Genomic DNA, 19,799 nt, shown 5'->3' with positions numbered 1-19,799 from the left:
CTACTTGATGGCAACTAACAACAACATAAATGGGAAATTATATTGTAAAGTTCACCCAAAGCATAATAATAGTAATAATAATTTACAGCTCTGAAAACCCTGGGGCAGTTCTTCTCTGTCCTATTGTTGTTAGTGCTATTGAGTTGGTTTCACTCATAGAGACTCTCTACAGGATTTGAACTGTTAACCCTGTAGTTGGCAGTCCGTTGCTGATCCTACAGCGCCATATCAGGACTGAACTCTCTCCTGTAGGTTCATGATAAGTTCATTACTGGATGTGTGGATGCCCTGGGTGGTGGAAGCGGTTAATTGCTCAACTACTAACTCAAAGTTTGGCAGCTCTTACCACCTGGAGACATCTCAGAAGAAAGACTGGGAGATGTGCTTCTGAAAGTTCACAGCTTTGAATACACAGTTGTACTCTGACACACATGGGGTCGCCATGTATCAGAATCAATTTGATGGCAAATGTTTGGGTTTTGTTGTTTTTTTGGTAGTGGCATCTCACTGTGGTTTTAGTCTGCATTTCCCTGATGACTAATGATGATGAACACTTTTTCATTTGCTTATTGGCTTTTTGTATGTCTTTTTTTGTGACGTGTCTGTTCAAATCAAGTCCTCTTTTTCTTACTGGGTTGTCTTTTTATTGACTTTCTGAAACCTTTGTTTACTTTGGTTGGTTAATGTACCTTGGCTGTAAGACTCTCTGTCAGATATATGTAATGTGAATATTTTCTCACGGTCCTTTACTTCTCTGTTCACTTTTTGTAACTTTTCATGAACAGTTTTTAATTTTGATAAAATTGGATTATAATGAATGTTTGTGTTTGAATGACTTTTATGGTTATTATGTCCTGTTTAAATAAGTCAGGGTCAGGAAGGTATTCTCCTATGTTTTCTTGTATGGACAGTGGTTCGTTCTGTTGTCCATAGGGTTGCTGTGAGTCGGAAGCGACTCAACGGCACCTTAAAAGAGCTACGACAATGTGTTTTCTTCTAGAAGCTTTATAGTAAGTTTTTACATTTAGGTCTAAAATCCATCTTAAATTCTCTTTTCTGTTTTGTGTGAGGTGAGGTAAAAGGTTGATTTTTTTTCACCTACGGCTGTCTAATTGCTTTTACACAAATTCTTGAAGTGGTTTTTCCATTAAATTGCTTCAGCATGTTTGTTAAAAATCAATTCATTGTAAAGTTTGAATTTATAGTTAGATCAGGTAATGTAAATCCTTTCAGTTTTCCTTACATTGTTTTAGCTCTCTCATTTATTTGCAATTGCATGTAAATTTGAGAATCAGCCTGTCAGTTTTTATTTAAAGCTGATCAGGAATCTAGTTAGCTATTATGGCCAATTTGGAGAGGATTTTAGCAATGTTTTACAGTTAAGTCAGCTAAATAATATTGGATCTTCCATTCTATCTAAACAATATTGAGTCTTTGAGTCCAGGAAAATGGCATAACCCTCATTTTACCCTTTCTTACTTCTCAGCAATATTTTATAGCTTTTAGTTTAGTTTAGAATCCTTTTACGGTATGATTCCCTTTTTTTTTTTTTTCAGTTTTCATTGTGAATTGAGTGAAAGTTTACAGGCCAGATCATCAGTTTTACCTTCAACAAATCATACCCTTGTTTCTTTATAATGATTGGAATCCCCTCTATGGGTACCCATAGAGGTACATGGAGGGGATAATACGTGAAATATATGAATAGAGAGAAATGCAGTTAACAGTATTTCTCTTTATTCATTTTAGCTCTTTTCTTTTTATTTTTCCAACACTCAGGCATATATAATAATTTACACCACCTAAGGGCACATTCTGCAAGTCTGCCTCCTGGCTGCCAGCTCTTAGTCCCTCTCTTCCCATGAATCTAGGGTCCTCGGCTGCTCCCTCTCTCCACAACCCCATCTTTGCCTACATCTGTGGTGTCACTGTATGATTTCCTTTTGAGGGGAAAAATATTACCCAGAAATGTCCATTGAGATTGTCTCTGAGTGGAAGGGTTGATAGCTGCTTTTTCTTTCCTTATATTTTCTAATTCTTCTTTAATGATCATGTGCAATTTATGGAAAGAAAACATATTATAACATGAAAAGAGAACCACTCTTCGGCCTGTAACTGATTGGAATACCTAAAATGGGGCTAGAACTTGCCCAGTGAAGGAGCTTTCTGCCGAGTCTGCATTGCATAAAACCATAGGTGAAATCATGAACCCCATCCAGAATCTTCTGAGGTGGGAGATTTCCACTTGAAAGAACAAGCAGACCAGCCTGAGGCAGCTAGAGGAACAGAAGATATTTCTTGAAAGACCAACAGGGAAAATAAAAAACATTAACGGCAGTCCAATTGACTACTACAAGAACAAGCAAGTTGTTCGCTGGGAGCCATCAAGGCAAGTGGTCAGGTCCCCTCGGGGCAAACCCCCTTCCAAGACTAAGACTCAAGGGAAATACACAAGCAGGCATGTGGTCTGGCTGGTGACCACGTTGGTCACTGGTAAGGGGAAGTTGGGGAAGAACCACAATGAGGTTGTGAGCTAAGTCCGACCACGATTAATAGACTCCTGTGAACTCAGGTTGAGACCTGGTTGGCCAGCAGTATGGCAAGACCAGGGCCTCCTGAGCCCAGAGACAGTGAGTGACATGGCCACAGAGTTCTAGAGTGGAGAGTGAAGCGTCCAGCTGATATGAAGTGAGGAGAGATGCACAAGAACACCCGTATTTGCAGATAGTACCCACTTGACCTGGCTTCAGTGGGTGGATGATCAGAACTCAACTAGAAGAAGAAAGAAGAGGAGGAAAAAAGAGTAATCTGATACAGTTTAATGAACTTGACCTATACTTATGGATATAGTAGCTCAAAAGAGGGAACAAATCTTTACAGTGAGGTTCATTGCCACCCTCTTGGTACACAGGGTTGACAGAGATGGGCAGCTTAGACATTGGCTACCCAAAAGGGGGTGGGGAGCTACAAAGGCAAGAAGTGACTGGTCTACAAGCTTTCATGAGGGAGCCTAGTTTCCAGAGGGAGTGGGGGAAGGTAGAATCTCCACTGAGTGGTTTCCAATCTGCCTGGACAGGACTGAAAAAAGGAGATGGAGATAAGATTCTTAGGGTACAATACTGAATAATTGCTATCAGGACTGACTGTGAGCATTGAAAATGTAAAGGTAGACATTTTATAACAAAAAGAGAGGAGTGGTTGATTTTGCAGTCCAGGAGCGGAGGTCCCTGGGACCATCAAGGGAGAAGAGCGGAGTCCGGGACTCTATACTCAGGGAAGCAGTGATGTCAGAGATGGAGGCAGAGATGATGATATGGAGAGATGGAGCATCTGGGGACTGTGGACTCAGGGAGGGAGAGGGACTGTGTGCTGGTTTCCAGGTTGTACCCTTTGGTTGTGTGATGATGCATGGAAGGGATTGTAATCATTACAAGGAAACGAAATATGATTGGATGAATGTAAAGCTGATGTTCTCCCATGTAAACTATCACATAATTCACAATAAAAACTTTAAAAAAAACAAGACTAAGGTGCACCTGACCCAAGCCTTGGTCATTTTAGTCGCATCACATACATGTGAGAACTAGTAAATGAATAAAGAAGATCAGAGAAGAGTTGTTTCCTTTAAATTACGGTGTTGACGAGAAGAATATTGGCTATACTGTGGACTGCTAGAAGAATGAACAAATCTGTGCTTGAAGAAGTCAAGTCAGAATGTTCCTTAGAAGTGAAAATGGCAAGATTTTCTCTCGTGTACTTTGGACGTGTTATCAGGAGGGACCAGTCCCTGGAGAAAGAATCATGCTTGGTAGACCCAGAGGGTCAGAGATAAAGAGGAAGACCTTCAAAGAGGTGGAGTCACACAGTGGCTATAACAATTGGCTCAAACATAGAACGATTGTAAGGATAGCAGAGGGGACTGGTCAGTGCGAATTGTTGTAAAAACAATAGCCTCTGTAACTGTGAGAAAATAGATTTCTGTTTGTTAGAGCCATCTGCTTGTGATATTTCTGTTATAGCGGTACCAGATAAACTAAGACAGTCACACTGGTAAAGATACTGATTATAAAAGGCAATAATAATGAAAGCTTAAAAAAAATCAGTCTACTCACACCAGACCAAGGGAAGAACGCCATTGTAAGTCAGATGTCTTTGTCAATCTTATCAATGAAAAATTGTAAACATCTTTGCTCACATTTTTGTAAATTATTTGTGAATGCTTTTCACTGGTGTCGTTTTTTTTCATAGAATAGATTTGTAAAAGAACTTTGTGCATTCGGAATTTTAATGCTTGTCTGTCATACATACTGTAACTATTTGCTGTTTCTTTTACTTTGTTTATGCTTTAAAATATATATGAACCAAGTGTAATTAAAAACAAAAAGAGAGAACCAGCATATTATAGTGTGTTAGGCTTTTTTATCATTGATTAATTACAAATGTTCGTTTTGACTAGCCCTAATGCAGCTTCTATAAAACCAACGTTTGGGTATATGCTTACTAAATTATCCTTGGTAATGAAGTTATTAAAATGTTATTAACATTATTATGATATGTTCTGTTTTTATAGGCATTAAAGTATATAGGTAACAAAGTGAGAAGGCAAAGGATGTGGGGAGGTGGACCTAAAAAAACCAAAATAGAAGAAGCGAGAGAGCTCCTGGCATCCACCATTCTTACCCATGTACCGGTGAGTGATAATGATTGTGGAGTCTGTGAATTTCTGTTAAAGAACTGTGAATGAGAGGTTACATTGTTTACTGTCTGCTTCCTTAGGAACAGAGAATCACTGTACTGCCCCTCCGGAAATAATTTTCGATGATCAGTAGTTTCTTTGTGCTCAGAGAATTTTAGCTACATCATCAACATCATCCTTATGTGTATTCTTTCATAGCTCATTCTGTCTTGAGTTACAGTTATTGTATATTCATACATTTATTAATGCTTCTAGATTTCATGGTTCTGAAGGACAAAGGTGGTGTCTTAATAAAGTTTTAAGTCAATTAAAATAAACTTACAGTGCCTTGGTTGTATACATACTTTGTAAATGTTTATTGGATGAGCTAATCTGCTAGACCTTGAATTTCAGAGTTAATATGATCAGATCTTTTCCCTTAAAATGAAGATGTGCAGGTCCAGACAACCTGGGGATTTGCTGTGTCACCCAGTGGGTTACGTCTGGTCAGGGAGAGAGCTAGATTCCATCTTTTGACCTTTAAATCAGTGCTCAATATTTATTTTTTAATGTTGTTCTTGTTAAGTGCTGTTGAGTTGGTTCCAACTCATAGCGACCCTGTCCAATGTTCTCCTACAGTGCTACACCAGGATTAATGATACTAGTTTATTATTAAACAGAGTTTGGCCGTGTTGGCATGTGGACTGTTGGCAAGAATCAATATAAATACTACTATTTCTAAGTTATAGGGTTTTATGTGCTAGACTATTTTCATAACCATGAAATAAAATTGAATCTGAATGCATTTATGAGGTCACTTTCCACTTCCACAAATCCTGCAATTTTCTATGATCTTATAACAACCCGGAAGATGAACCTGGAATCCACTCAGAATATGACTGGGATATAGCTGCATCCTCAAAGTAGAGCTGACTATGATGATAATTTCAGGACCTTCATTTGAGGATGGGGCACAACTTAAATGAGGAGAAACAACTGCAAACATCCATTAATAATTGGAACATGAAATGTATAAAGTATGAAACTAGAAAAATTGGAGGTTGTCAAAAATGAAATGTAGGTCTCTCCAGGTGGCAGCGGGGGCGGCAGCAGTGGTGGTGGGGTGGGGGGCCGAGGGGGGGCGCTGGGGCGGCATGAGGGCCCACGGCCTGGGGGGCTGAGGCACCCGCTGCCTATCACAGGAACCACATGTCCACCGTGGAGACCAGAGAGGAACCACTTCTGCTGGCTGAATTCAAACCTGGGTGCTCCCACCAGTTTGATTGGAAGTTCAGCTGTGAAATCTGGAGTGTCGCCTTCTCCCCAGATGGCTCCTGGTTTGCTTGGTCTCAAGGACACTGCATCATTAAGATGATTCCCTGGAGGCTGGAAGAACAGTTTATCCCTAAAGGGTTTGAAGCAGCAAAATGATCCAAAAGGGTGAGGCAGCCCCAAAGAGAAGACCCTGGACTGCGGTCCATTTGTCTGGGGCCTGGCCTTCAGCCCGTGACCCTCTCCCCTGTGCAGGAGGCTCTGGGCACGCCACCATCCCCAGGTGCCAGACGTGTCGTGCCTGATCCTTGCCACGGGGCTCAACGATGGGCAGATCAAGATTTGGGAGGTGCAGACAGGGTTCCTGCTTCTGAACCTTTCCGGCCACCAAGATGTCTTCACGCTTCACGCCTACTGGCAGTCTGATTCTGGTGTCTGCATCTCTGGATAAGACTCTTCACATCTGGGACCTGAATAAACATGGTAAACAGATCCAGGTGTTACCGGGCCACCTACAGTGGGTGTACTGCTGCTCCATCTCTCCGGACTGCAGTATGCTGTGTTCTACAGCGGGAGAGAAGTCTGTCTTTCTCTGGAGCATGCAGTCTTACACATTAATTCGGAAGCTAGAGGGCCACCAAAGCAGTGTTGTCTCTTGTGACTTCTCCCACGACTTGGCCTTGCTTGTCACTGCTTCTTATGATACCAGCGTGACCATGTGGGACCCCTACTCTGGCGAGAGGCTGCGATAACTCCGCCACACCCAGCTGGACCGTCCCATGGACGACAGTGACGTACACATCAGCTCACTGAGCTCTGTCTGCTTCTCTCCTGGATGGCTTTTACTTTGCCACAGAGGCAAATGACAGACTCCTCAGGATCTGGGCCCTGGAACTGAAAACTCCCATTGCATTTGCTTCCATGACCAATGGTCTTTGCTGCACCTTTTTTCCACATGGTGGAGTGATTGCCACAGGGACAAAAGATGGCCACGTCCAGTTCTGGACAGCCCCTCAGGTCTTCTCGTCACTAAAGCACTTGTGCTAAAAAGTTCTCTGCAGTTTCCTGACAACTTACCAAGTTCTCGTACTGCCAGTACCCAAGACAATGAAAGAGTTCCTCACATACAGGACTTTCTAAGCAATGCTGCTCAGAGGCTTAACGTACTCTTTCTCACAGGCTAAGGCGTCCTGGCGGAAATAGTTGGAATAGTGGGTCAGGCATATGGTCTTGGGTTGAAACACAAATTCTGTTTGGGATTGTGACTAGAATGTAGCAAAACCAGATTCCAGTGGATCAATCCTGCCTGAGTCTTTCTCTCTGACCTGTGATAGGTAGTCCTGGAGTGGATTCCAGGCCCCGTAAGTCTGAGGCCATTCATACCCAGCAACGCTGTACTCTTTCTTGTCCTTTTGATTCTAAGTGCAGTTATTGATGTTCTGATAATAAAGTAGCAGCCTAATAGTAAAAAAAAAATGAAAAGAAAAATAAAAAAGAAATGGAATGCATGATAAGCTAGCTATCCTAGGCCTTAGTGAGCTGAAATGGTCTGGTACTGGCCATTTTGAATCAGACAGTTACTGTGCCGGGAACAACAAAGTGGAGAGGAGTGGGTTTTGTTAATCGTTTAAAAAAAAAAAATCATTTCAAGATCTATTGTGTAGTACAATGCTGTCTGTGATAGGATAATAGCCATACGCCTATAAGGAATTTATGCACCAAACACTAAAGTTAGTGATGATGAAGTTGAAGAAATTGGAATCCTGTCAACTTCTTCAGTCTGAAATTGATTGCACATGCTATCAAGAGGTACTGATAATTCCTAGTGATTGGAATATGAAGGTTGGAAACAAAGAGGAAGGCTCAGTAGTTGGAAAGTACTGCCCTAGAAATGATGTTGGAGATCGCAAGGTAGAATTTTGCAAGACCAATGACTTATTCATTGCTAATTCCTTTTTAAAACAACATAAGCTGATTATACACATGAATGTCACCAGATGGAATACTCAGGAATCAGATTGATTACATCCTTGGGAAGAGAAGATAGAAAAGCTCCATATCATTAGCCAAAACAAGGCCAAGGCAGATTGTGTAACTGACCATCAGTTGCTTCTATGCAAGTTCAAGCTTAAGCTGAAAAAAATTTAAACAATTCCTTAAGAGCCAAAGTAGGACCTTGAACATATTCTACCTGAATTTGAAGACTATTTCTAGAATAGGTTCGATGCATCTTCTGGTGCTATGTTTGACAGTTTTCAGATGATATTCACAGTGTTATCATCTGCAGGCATTTTATCTGACAATAACTAAACATTCAGAAGTAGTTCACCTCTCCTTCTTACTAGTTTGTTTACATTGGAAGTTCCACTGAAACCTCTCCACCCTGAGTGATCCTGCTAGCGGCATAGCTTCCAACATCACAGCAGCAAAAGCCACCGCAGGATGACAAACTGACAGTCAAGTGGTGGTGGTAGTGAAGCATACAGGGGGCAAAAGTTTGAAAACTTCTAAGACATTACCAAACACTTTGAGGGAATATTTTGTTGGATCTAGGGGCTCAAGACCATACTCTCGGTGGTCACCATAGTCAGTTGCATAATGACACTGTTCTACATTCTATTTTGGTGAGTAGCGACTGGGATCTTAAAAGCTCATGAGCAAATATCTAAGGTGCAACTGTTGGTTTCTCCATGTGTGGAAGCAGGAAGAGTGAGGAAAATCTAAGATTCTTGGAAATAACTGACTCATGGAATATAAGAACATCAGTCTCCACAGTCCTGAGACCAAAAGATCTAGATGTTGCCTGGCTACTGCTATAAAACTGCTCTGAGAGGGATACATTAGAAGGCTTTCGATGGTGTCAGTGAAAATGTGGAATAAAACTCAAAACCATAAAAAAAGACTTGGCTTACTGATCAGAAAGAAGCTGGAGGAACCCTGAGACTATGGTCCTTGGTCACCCTTTAGGTTGGGAACTGAACTCACCCTCGTGGCTCAATTTTAAGTCAGATAGTAGATAGGCATGTAGGGGTAACACCACCCTTGGTGAAGTTTGCATCACACAGAATGGCAAACTGTTAGAGATCAAAGGGGCAGCAGTTACCTAAGGACAAAGTTCAGAAGAGCTGGGAAAGAAGATGGAATGTAAACAAGAATCACAGGGAGGGAGTGTCCAAAAGAATGAGAACCCAGCCATTCCTCCAATAGCCCTCTCTACTCAGTTACATTCAAGAATTCATTGCGGTGGTCACACAGAACTCAGACACCATACTCACAGTTGTGGGGTGTATTAGGGAAGTTCACAAGCTGTATTCAGGGTCAGAAAATGTTCAGGGCACAGTTCTTTACATTGGGACAGCCTCTCCTCTCCCGTGCCAGAGAGGAAGGTCTCTGTCTGGCCCTTGGCCTGGCTTCTATCCTGCTTTGGCAATGTTACCAAGTTCTTTTAGGGCTGTTGATAAATACCCACAAGGCACACCACTCATCTGTAAGTCTCAGCCTGAAGGCACTTGGCTCTGGCTCCCCTAATGAAGTACCTGGAAGCATCCTGCTCTGCAAGCCGGCCTTCCGTACAAAGTCCCTCAGCTTGACTCGCTCTATGGACTGGGAAGCCCACTGCTCTTTCTCATGCTGTGGCTATCAGTTCTGTTTTTGTGTCTTCTATGCCATTCCTACAGTATCACTCACAGCTTCAGTGTCTGGGTCTCAGGATCCTAAAGACTCGCTCCAGTCCTGGCTCTCCTTTTGTCATGGTCGTGAAATTCCCACTCTTCTGAAATGGTTCATTTTATAACCAGCAAAATGGAAAAATTGACCAATCACAATTAGCTCCATTAACAATCACTCACACTGAATCATATACTCCTATTAGCACCTTCTGCCACCTTTTCTTACCCAGACTTACCAGGGCAAAAGACATAATTTGGTGGGAGTTATTAACCAGGGCAAAAGACATGATTTGGTGGGAGTTATTAAGGAGCTCTGGTAGCGTAGTGGTTACGAATCGGGCTGCGAACCTTAAGGTCAGCGGTTTGAAACTACCAGCTGCTCCGCGGGAGAAAGATGAAGCTATCTACTCCCGTAAGGATTTACACCCTCGGAAACCCTGTACAGGGTCGCTATGGGTCGGCTCCGACTCGAAGGCACTTAACAACAACAACAACAACAATTAAGACTAAGGCTAGAAGCGACATATTAAATTATTTACTACACCTCAAAGTGGGGTAAGTGATATTACATTGAGGGATTGCAGCCCCTGAGATGGGATTTAAATGATTTTGGTAAGCAAAGGAAAGCAAAAGGGAAATGTTACAAATATGCTATATAGTCCAGCTAGTAAATGTTCTTTCATATTGTCAGGAGCTTCGGCCCCACTCATAGTTCAGCTTTTTGGATATTGAGATGAGCCCTATATAGCTAGATAGTGAAATGTTCTGTCTTTCTAAACAAGCCAGTGTAATAATTTAAACAGTTCTGATCCATCTTACTTGATTGAATTGTATTAATTTATACATATTTCAGGGTTTGTACTGAAGATGACTTAATAGAACTTTTGTAGCAAATTCATTCATCCATCTATCAGGGAGTCTTATTTATCCAACAGGTGTTTATTGAGTGGCAGGGAATATTTTAGTACTGTTTGCTGTTATCTGTTTCTGTATTGCAAATTATTTAAAAATTAGTAGCTTAAAGTAATTGTTTATCGCCCTCTCTCCTGGTCCTGTGGTTGGCCTGGGCCCAGCCTAGGCAGTTCTTATTTGAATCTCCTGAGGTTATAGCAGCTGGAACAGGAGTCATTTAAAGGCTCAGTTGGGTTGGATAGAAAATACTACATCTTCACTCATATTTCTGAGCACTAGTACTTTTCCATGTAGCCTACTTTTCAAAACAGAGTATCTTGGACTTCTTTCATGATGTCTCAGGATTCTAAGAGTAAGGAAGTGGAACCTGCTAGTTCACTTGAATGTTAGTCCTGGAATTGGCATTGTATCATTTCTGCTCTGCTCTTTAGTTAAACTAACCACAGCCCAAGCCAGCTAAAAGGGGATGGTGGACTCCACTTTTTGATGAGTGGCATGAACACACAGAAAGGGCAGGAAGTGATCGTGGCTGTCTTTGGAACCAAGCTACCACGGTTACTAGGACAGAGATGAATGGACATTGTCTCAGTTCTCAGGAACCTCACATACTAGGATTAGTATTTTCTTCATTCATTGTTAAAACTGTTGGCTCTTTTGTTGGAGCACCCTAAATTTTAACATGTTATCTCAAAACTTTTTTCTGATTTTTGAATTATAGGTTAAGGAATTTAACTTCCGAGCCAAATGTATCTACACAGCAGTGATGGTACGAAGAGTGATCCTGGCCCAAGGAGACAACAAGGTTGATGACAGAGACTATTATGGCAACAAGCGATTGGAATTGGCGGGACAGGTGATTTAACTAGTTTATATTAGAAATCTGATTTTCTTTAATAAAATCTCATTTGGTATTTATGTTTTAGATAGGAGGAAGATATTATTAATGGAATATAATTTGTGAGTGCTTGATGTATAAACCTACACATGACTTGCTAGCTCTTGGACTTTAGTTCTTTAAATCTTAACTAGCTTCCTTGAGTTTCAGGACCAGACAAAGATTTGGGAAAAGTTTAAATGTAGAATTCAGGAATTCCTTAGTTTTCACAGTTCAGTTTGAACTGCCTATCTTACAATTCAAATGGACCTTGTGGGCCAGTGCTTATCCTACACCAGAACTTCTGCCATTGTGTACTGTTGTTGTTGTTGTTGTTGTTTAAGCACTTTCGGTTTGTTTCTGACTCACAGCAATCCTGTCGTCTTTCACTTTGTTTAAAAATGATATTTGCAAGTCATTGGTCTTGCAAAATTTTATTGTATGATGTTCAGTATCATTTCTTCACCAAGCTATGTTTTCCAACTACTGATCCTTTCTCTTTGATTCCAACCTTTGCATTCCAATCACTGATAATTACCAATACATCTTGATTTCATGTTTGATTAATTTCAGATTGAAGAAGTTGATAGAATTCTTCAATTTCATCCTCACTGGCTTTAGTGGTTGCTGCATGAATTTGAATAATAGTGATATTAACTTGTCTTCCTTGGCAACATATGGATATTATCCTGCCATAGACAGTGTTGTACTTTAAGACAGATCTTGATATGTTCCTTTTGATGATGAAAGCCATGCCATTTGTCTTGAATTTGCTTTTCCTGGCATAGTACACTATATGATTGTCAGATTCAGAATGTAAAGTACCAGTCCATTTCAGCTCACTAATACCTAGGATATCGATCTTTATGCATTCCATTTTATTTTGACAACTTCCTTTTTTCCTAGATACTTCATACATTCCATGTTCCTGTTATTAATGAATATTTACAGTTGTTTCTCATTTTGAGTTGTAACTCATCAGCAAATGAAGATCCCAAAAGCTTTACTCCATTTGCGTCATCTTGGTTAACTCTACTTTGAGGAAGCAGCTCTTCCCCAGTTGTAGTTGAGTGCCTTTCAACCTGAGAGGCTCATTTCCTGGCTCTATGTCTGACAATATTCTGTAACTATTCATGATGTTTTAGTATTCAATATTCTGCTGCTATGTGACAGTGTTCCAGTGTTATTTATATGGTTTTCAGTGGCTCTCCATTTTCGTAATCTGTCTTCATCTGGAAGCTCAGTTGAAACCTGTCTACCATGGATGACCCTACTGGTATTTAAAATACTGGTGGCATAGCTTCCAGCATCATCACCACACGCAAACCACCACAGTACGACAAATTGACACATGCTTGGAACATTAAGCCTAGTCCTAACTATAACCCTTGCACTAAATGAAGCTCTAGGCCTTGCCTAGACCTAGCATAGCCCGAATTACAATTCCTTATTCTGCCCACTGCTATGCCCCACCCATCCCCAATAATGAATAAAAAAATAAAGTTGGTGATTGCCAAACCATGGTGTTTACCTGTGTACGTAATCTTTACTTCATCGCACCTCCTCCATCCCCAAAAGTGAGCTGAATTCTCATATTTATTATCTTCCTATTTTACTACCTCATTTAATGTTTTAAAATCTTTTATAAATAATGTCAGTTTTTTTGCTTTTGAAAAGTATAAAGAGACATACTTTATATGTTGCTGTTGTTAAATCCCATCAAGTCAGTTCTGACTCACAGTACCCGGTACAGGATAGCCAAGGTGGTAGATTTTTGCAGGAGCAGAAAGCCTCATCTTTCTCCAGCAGAGCGAGTGGTTGGCTTGAAGTGCTCCCTTGTATTCGCAGTCCAGTGCTTGTCCTGCAGAACCACCACTCTTTCCTACTTTATATGAGGACGCTTCCAAAAGTTCATGGGAAATAGGATTAAGAGACAATGGAATTCCTACACACACTTTTGGTAGCCCCACTGTATATTATCTTCTGCAACTTTTCTCTCCACTTATACCATTGTTTTTAATATTTGTGTTACTGCATGTTGCTGTAATTTATCTATTTTCATTTTTAAGATAATACTTCACTGTATGAACATTTTTATCCATTTTATTGATCAAGAGCACTGCACCTTTTTTTAAATTTCTGTTAAGAGCCATACTGCTATGAACATTTAAATAATTTGTATTTTGCTTTTAAAATTTTTTATTGAAGTTCCAATTTTCTAAAATTGTGATTTTGGGGAAAGTGTATAGATGAGTAAATTAGTTTTCTGTTCAGAAATTCATACACTTTTGGATTTATGTACTATCAATATTTTATGCAAGCGCTTCTGTAAGTAGACTTTCTGAATCATAAATTATATAAATCTTTAATTTTACTTTTTTAAAAATCATTTTCCAAAGTGTTTGTATTTTGAAGTATGTATGAGTTTCTGTTGGTCTAGCATAGTGAATTGTTTTTAATTTTGGGGTGTAAGGGGTATAAAGTGACATCTCTTGGTCATAATTTACCTACCAATTATTACTGTTTCATCTTTCTGAAAATGCCTTCCAGCTTTCTAATCTTTTCTTTATTGATCCTAGGAGTCCCTTTGTATATTCTGGATGCAACCCGTTGCCTGTCTCTGACTTACTTTCTAAACTTGCTGCTATCTTTTGATGAGCTCACATTCTTAATATTAATCGAGGTCAGTTTTAATCTGTGTCTGTTACTAGGAATGGTCTGTTAGCCTCAAGGTCGATGGTTCAAACTTACCAGCTGCTCCTCGGAAACGCTATGCAGGGTTGCTATGAGTCAGAACTGACTGTATGGCACTTAATGATGACAGCAACAATAGCAGTGCCCTTTGTGTTTTAAACTTTTCCCTTTGATACTTGGTCTTGATTCCATCTAGAATGGATTTTTGCACATGGCACGATTTAGGGAATTCAGTTTTATTTATAGCAGATTATCCCAGTACCTTTCATTGTTCTGTATTTTCTCACTTCACTAATTTGAAATGCCACGTCTGTGATAGGTGTAGGTCCTTTTCTGAACTCATTGTTTTCTGACTCTGGTCAGTTTGTGTATTCTTCAGTCCCTTTACATTCTTTTTCAGAATTGTCCTGGCTGTTTGGGGCCTAGTTTTCCATGTAAGTTTAAGATCAGTGTGTAAACTTCCATTCAAAACCCTCTTAGAGTTTTAATTGAAATTGCATTGGACCAGCTGAAGAATTTGGGGACAAATGACATCTTTATTGTATTCTTGGTTTATAGACATTTCAGGCCCATGTGAACGTATGCTAAGTTTTGATGGCTTCTTTGGAATCCTTTGTCAGGGTAAAGTTTAGAGGCAAGCCAATTTTAGAAGAAATAATATATAGGATCATTGTTCATTTTAGTATGAACCAAGTCTTCAAATCCAGATGTATGTCTGCGAACATTGCTTAGCCAGTACTACCCAGTTCTTTTACTTGAGGGTTTAACATTTACTGTGTATATAGTTGGAAATCTTTTCTTGATGCATTCTGCATCATTCAATAATTTGCCTAGAGAATCTTTCAATAACGAAAGTCGAGGCTTGAATTTTTCCTTCAGTTCCCCCAGCTTGAGAAATGCTGACCGTGTTCTTCCCTTTTGGTTTTCTAACTCTAAATCTTTGCAGATTTTATTATAGTATTTGGTTTTATCTTCTCGAGCTGATTTTTGAAATTTTCTGTTCAGCTCTTGGACCTCTTCAATTCTTCCATTTGCTTTAGCTTCTCTATGCTGGAGAGCAAGTTTCAGAGTCTCCTCTGACATCCATTTTGACCTTTTCCTTCTTTCTTGTCTTCTTAATGATTTTTTGCTCTCTTCATGTATGGTGTTCTTGATGTCATCCCACAACTTTTCTGGTCTTCGGTCTTCTGGTCTTTTGGTCTTCGGTCTTCAGAAGAGGCTGTGGAACAAGAGATATCATTGCTGATGTCTGATGGATCTTGGCTGAAAGCAGAGAATACCAGAAGGATGTTTACCTATGCTTTATTGACTACGCGAAGGCTTTCGATTGTGTGGATCATGACAAGCTTTGGACAACATTGAGAAGTATGAGTATTCCAGAACACTTAATTGTACTTCTAAGAAATCTGTACCTGGACCAAGAAGCAGTTGTTCGATTAGAGCATGGGAACACTGAATGCTTTAAAATTGGGAAAGGTGTGCGACAAGGTTGTGTTCTTTCACCATACTTATTCAACCTGTATGCTGAGCAAATAATACGAGAAGCTGGGTTCTATGAAGAAAAACCGTGGTATCAGGATTAGAGGAAGACTCATTAACAACCTGTGATATGCAGATGATACAACCTTGCTTGCTGAAAGTGAAGAGGACTTGAAACATTTACTTATGAAGATCAAAGAGCACAGCCTTCAATATGGATTTACATCTCAATGTCAAGAAAACAAAAATCCTCACCACTGGACCAATAAACAACATTCTTATCAATGGAGTAAAGATTGAAGTTGTCAAGGACTTCATTCTTCTTGGATCAACTATCAACACTCGCGGAAGCAGCAGTCAAGAGATCAGACGACGTATTGCATTGGGCAAATCTGGTGCACAGGAACTTTTTAAAGTATTGAAGAGCAGAGATGTCAGTTTGAGGACTAAGGTGCGCCTGACCCAAGACGTGGTGTTTTCATTAGCCTCATATGGATGCGAAAGCTGGACAGTGAATAAGGAAGATCGTAGAAGAATTGATGCCTTTGAGTTGTGGTGTTGGAGGAGAGTACTGGAAGTGCCATGGACTGCCAAAAGAACCAATAGATCTGTTTTGGAAGAAGTGCAGCCAAAGTGATCCTTGGAGGCCAAGATGGCTAAGCTTTGTCTCTCATACTTTGGACATATTGTCCGGAGGGAACAGTCGCTGGAGAAGGATGTCATGCTGGGTAAGGTGGAGGGTCAGAGAAAAAGGGGAAGACCCCTAACAAGATGGATTGTCTAGGTGACATCATTGATGGACTCAAGTATGGCAGCGGTAGTGAGGTTGGCCCAGGATCGGACATTGTTTCGTTCTGCTGTGCATGGGGTCACTATGAGTCGGTTCCGTCTTGATGGCACCTGACAACAACATAGTGGGAAAGGGAGCCCTGGTGTGGCACTGTGGGTTAATGCGTCAGATTGCAAAACCATTTAAACTGCAAGGTCGGCCATTCAAGATCACCAGCTGCTCCTTGGAAGCCCTATACACGGTCTCTATGGGTCGGAATTGACTCAATGGCACTTGACAACAACATCAACAATATTTGCAAAAGTTGACATACTGGTATGTAGAAGGCAGAACAACTCACAATGCCAGGAGTTCACAGGTATCTTCAAAAACGATGACTGAAAGAATGGAGAATGAGTAGGAAGGAGAATGAGCGAGAGGTCCTCAGTGCAGGGACCAAGAGGAGAGCTCTATATAATGTAAGCAGAAGTGGATTGTCACAGTGGCAGCAGCAGTGGGCTCAAGTTTAACAAAGAATGTGAGGATGGTACAGAACCAGGCAGTGTTTTGTTCTCTTATTCCTGAGGTCGCTTTGAGTTGGAACTGACTTGATGGCACCAAATAACAACAACTAACTCAAAGACACAGAGGCTGAAAGAACATGGCATATTTGGGAAATAAACTAGGCCTTGTGTCTGTGCTTTTTAGTTATGAAAAATTTCATCCTTAAAAGTCTGTATGTATTGAGAACCATATAGCCCGTATTCACGCTTCCCATCAAGCTGTGAATGGGCACAGTATTTTCACATTTGAAGCCCCTCTGCACTGTCCCTGATTCTTGGCTGCACTCCCTACCTGTTTACCCTGGAGCCTCTGACCACATTCCCGCTTTCCCAACACGTCCCTGAGTATTTACTGTGGACTTGGGTGAAGAGGCACAGGTCAGTTTCCCAGGAGCATTTCTCGGCAGACCTGAGCTTTAGAGGTGGCTTTCAAGAAGATTTTAGAAAGTAGGAAATCTGATTTGGATTCCAGTATTAAAACAGATGACAGGTTGGGGAGGCACAAACTTTTGTTTCCCTTGAACCTCCTCTGTGGAATTCCTAAACACAGGAAGAGCTTTAGACTCTTCAGTTGTTGTTAAAGTGCTGCTGAGTCAGTCCCGCCCCATAGCGACCCTGTATAGGATTCCAAGGAGCGGCTGGTGAGCTTGACCCATCAACTGTGCAGTTCAAACGGACTTTGCAGTTCGGCACATTAACCCATTGCTTTTGGGGGCAGGAATGCCACTCTGTTTAGTTAGGGTGTTTTCAACGTCAAGGAAGAGAAATTCCAATTCACACTGCCTTAAATGATGAGGAAATCACCTCACATAACAGAAAGTCTGGCAGTGTCCTGCTTGCTTGTATGTCTTAACATGAACATCTTTATAGTCAGAACTCTCTAGTCTGCTCAGCTGTGTCTTTTTTCTAGAACTCTTATCTTCTAGGATGCTGTGTGGAAGACTTAATTTCTTTCATACTGAGTATTGTCTCCATTAGAAGTAAGTCCAGTGCATTAACCCACAGCGCCCATACCAGGACTCCTAAGTTGGAATGTTTCCCAGGAATGGCTGGTGAGCTTGAACTACCAACCTTGTGGTTCAAACTGACTTTGCAGTCTGACACATTAGCCCACAGCGCCACACCTAAGTTAGAATGTTGTTGTTGTTAAGTGCCATTGAGTCGATTCCAACCCATAGCGACCCTGTGTAAGGTTTCCAAGGAGCAGCTTGTGAGCTTGAACCACCAACCTTGCAGTTCAAATGACTTTGTAGTCTGACGCATTAGCCCACAGTGAATAAACTGATGATTAATACTGTGAGGAGCGTCCTAGTGAGGTGCTGTAAGATAAGCACTGCACTGCTAACTGCAAGGTCAGTGGTTCAAACCCACAAGTTGCTTCTTGGATACCCTATGCAGGGTGTCTGTGAATGAAAACCAACTCGATGGCACTTAATAACAATACTGTGAGGGGTGATAAGACCACCTTCAGGCTGACCATTGCTCAAGTGATTATGGATACTACCCCTACTGCCATCCACCCTAATTTTACATTTTGGGAAAAATCATGTTGTTAAATTAATTATTTGGAGGAATAAGGGATCAGGTAGGGAGGGGCGAGAGGAAAAACTATCTTGTTGCTTAAAATATTTGAATGAAAAAGAGTGTTCCCATGTGCAGAAAAACATAGCTTTATAAACAATGTAAGGACATAAAAGGCATTATGTTGGCAAAAATGTGTAAAAACAATAGCTGCTAATTTCACACCCCATGGGATGCGGGAGTATAAATGTGCGTTCGCTCCAGATAACAGAGGTGCAGCCACTGGCCAAGCGAGTTGACAGAGCTGTCCCTCAGTCTTGTTGCCACCAGGGGCTTGGCAGGCCATCCGCCAATAGAGGTGTTAGCAAAACCTACCGATTTCAGGCTTAATCTTTTCACCTACCTTTTCTTTTTCGGTAATGTGTTCATTATTTGCTGAGCATTACTCTATTCTTTGTCTGCACATTTTTTTTGTTTCTAATGCAGCTTGCTTTGTATGGGTGAGATATGGAACAGCACCAGACTCCGGCCCCCTGGAAAGCCAGGGATTTCTACCCTGGGACAAAAGAATGCCGTCTTGACTTCAGAGATTGCCTAATCCCAGCTGTTCTGATAATGTAATGAAGGCTGCCTCATGTCTTTAATTTTGCAACCAGTTTGTGTGAAAAGGAGAATTTGGCACTCTGAAGGCTTAAACACTAAATAGCAATCTCAAGACACCTAATTAGAATTCTCTGACATTAAGCTAATTGGTGAAACTGTATTTCAGCAGCTTAACTTCTTTATTAATTTTTTTTTTTAGCGTTTTCATTGAAAATCAATTGATGAGCTGTCAGCATTTTTGCCTTAAATAAAATTTGCTCTTTCGTACTCCTGTCTTCAGCAGGCTGAAGGGCTGCCTGCTAGCAATGGAAGGTGCTGAATAGTATCACCCGCATTCCATCCCTTTCAGTCATTTTACTCTTGACCTAAATAGTGTGCTTATTGTGTGACTTGGCCTTGCCTTTTCTCACTGCTTCGGAAACTGGAGAACATGATTTCTCTGAAATCGAAAAGAAGCAAAGTCAGTGGGTGGCGAAACGTATTCATGAGGCAGTCTTTCTATGGGCACACTCTTACTTTTTGCTTGTGCGGTGCCAGGGACAGGAGGCAACAATAAATTCAGCTGGGATCTGAAAAAAAAAAACTTTGTCATAACTCGAGACACAAAAGTGTCTAAGTATAAGGGGCTCATTAAACAAGGGCTGAGCCTTTGTGGTTTAGGCGAAGGGCATTTGCTTCTGTTCAGGATGCTCATTCAAGTTCCTTTTGCCAGTTTCCACAGGAAGTTGCTGGAACGGACTTCTTCATCCCCTCTAGCCCTCTGCACCTG

The 19,799-nt window shown here is 40.9% G+C and overlaps 1 protein-coding gene and 1 pseudogene across 1 annotated transcript in view; both read left to right on the top strand.

Moving 5' to 3' along the window:
- Positions 1-19,799, top strand: part of POLR3B (polymerase (RNA) III (DNA directed) polypeptide B) — a 184,867-nt gene that overhangs the window by 50,953 nt on the left and 114,115 nt on the right. The window contains exons 11-12 of the mRNA XM_006865254.1: positions 4,571-4,690; positions 11,246-11,380. Of these exons, the coding sequence (XP_006865316.1) occupies positions 4,571-4,690; positions 11,246-11,380 (255 nt within the window). The remainder of the gene's footprint in view (positions 1-4,570; positions 4,691-11,245; positions 11,381-19,799) is intronic.
- Positions 5,885-7,087, top strand: LOC102823094 (annotated as a pseudogene).

The sequence above is a fragment of the Chrysochloris asiatica genome, unplaced genomic scaffold (genome assembly GCF_000296735.1).
Source record: "Chrysochloris asiatica unplaced genomic scaffold, ChrAsi1.0 scaffold00076, whole genome shotgun sequence".
In the NCBI taxonomy this organism is placed as follows: domain Eukaryota; kingdom Metazoa; phylum Chordata; class Mammalia; order Afrosoricida; family Chrysochloridae; genus Chrysochloris; species Chrysochloris asiatica.
Note: the sequence above shows the minus strand (reverse complement) of the source record. Positions and strands in the feature narration are given on the sequence as shown.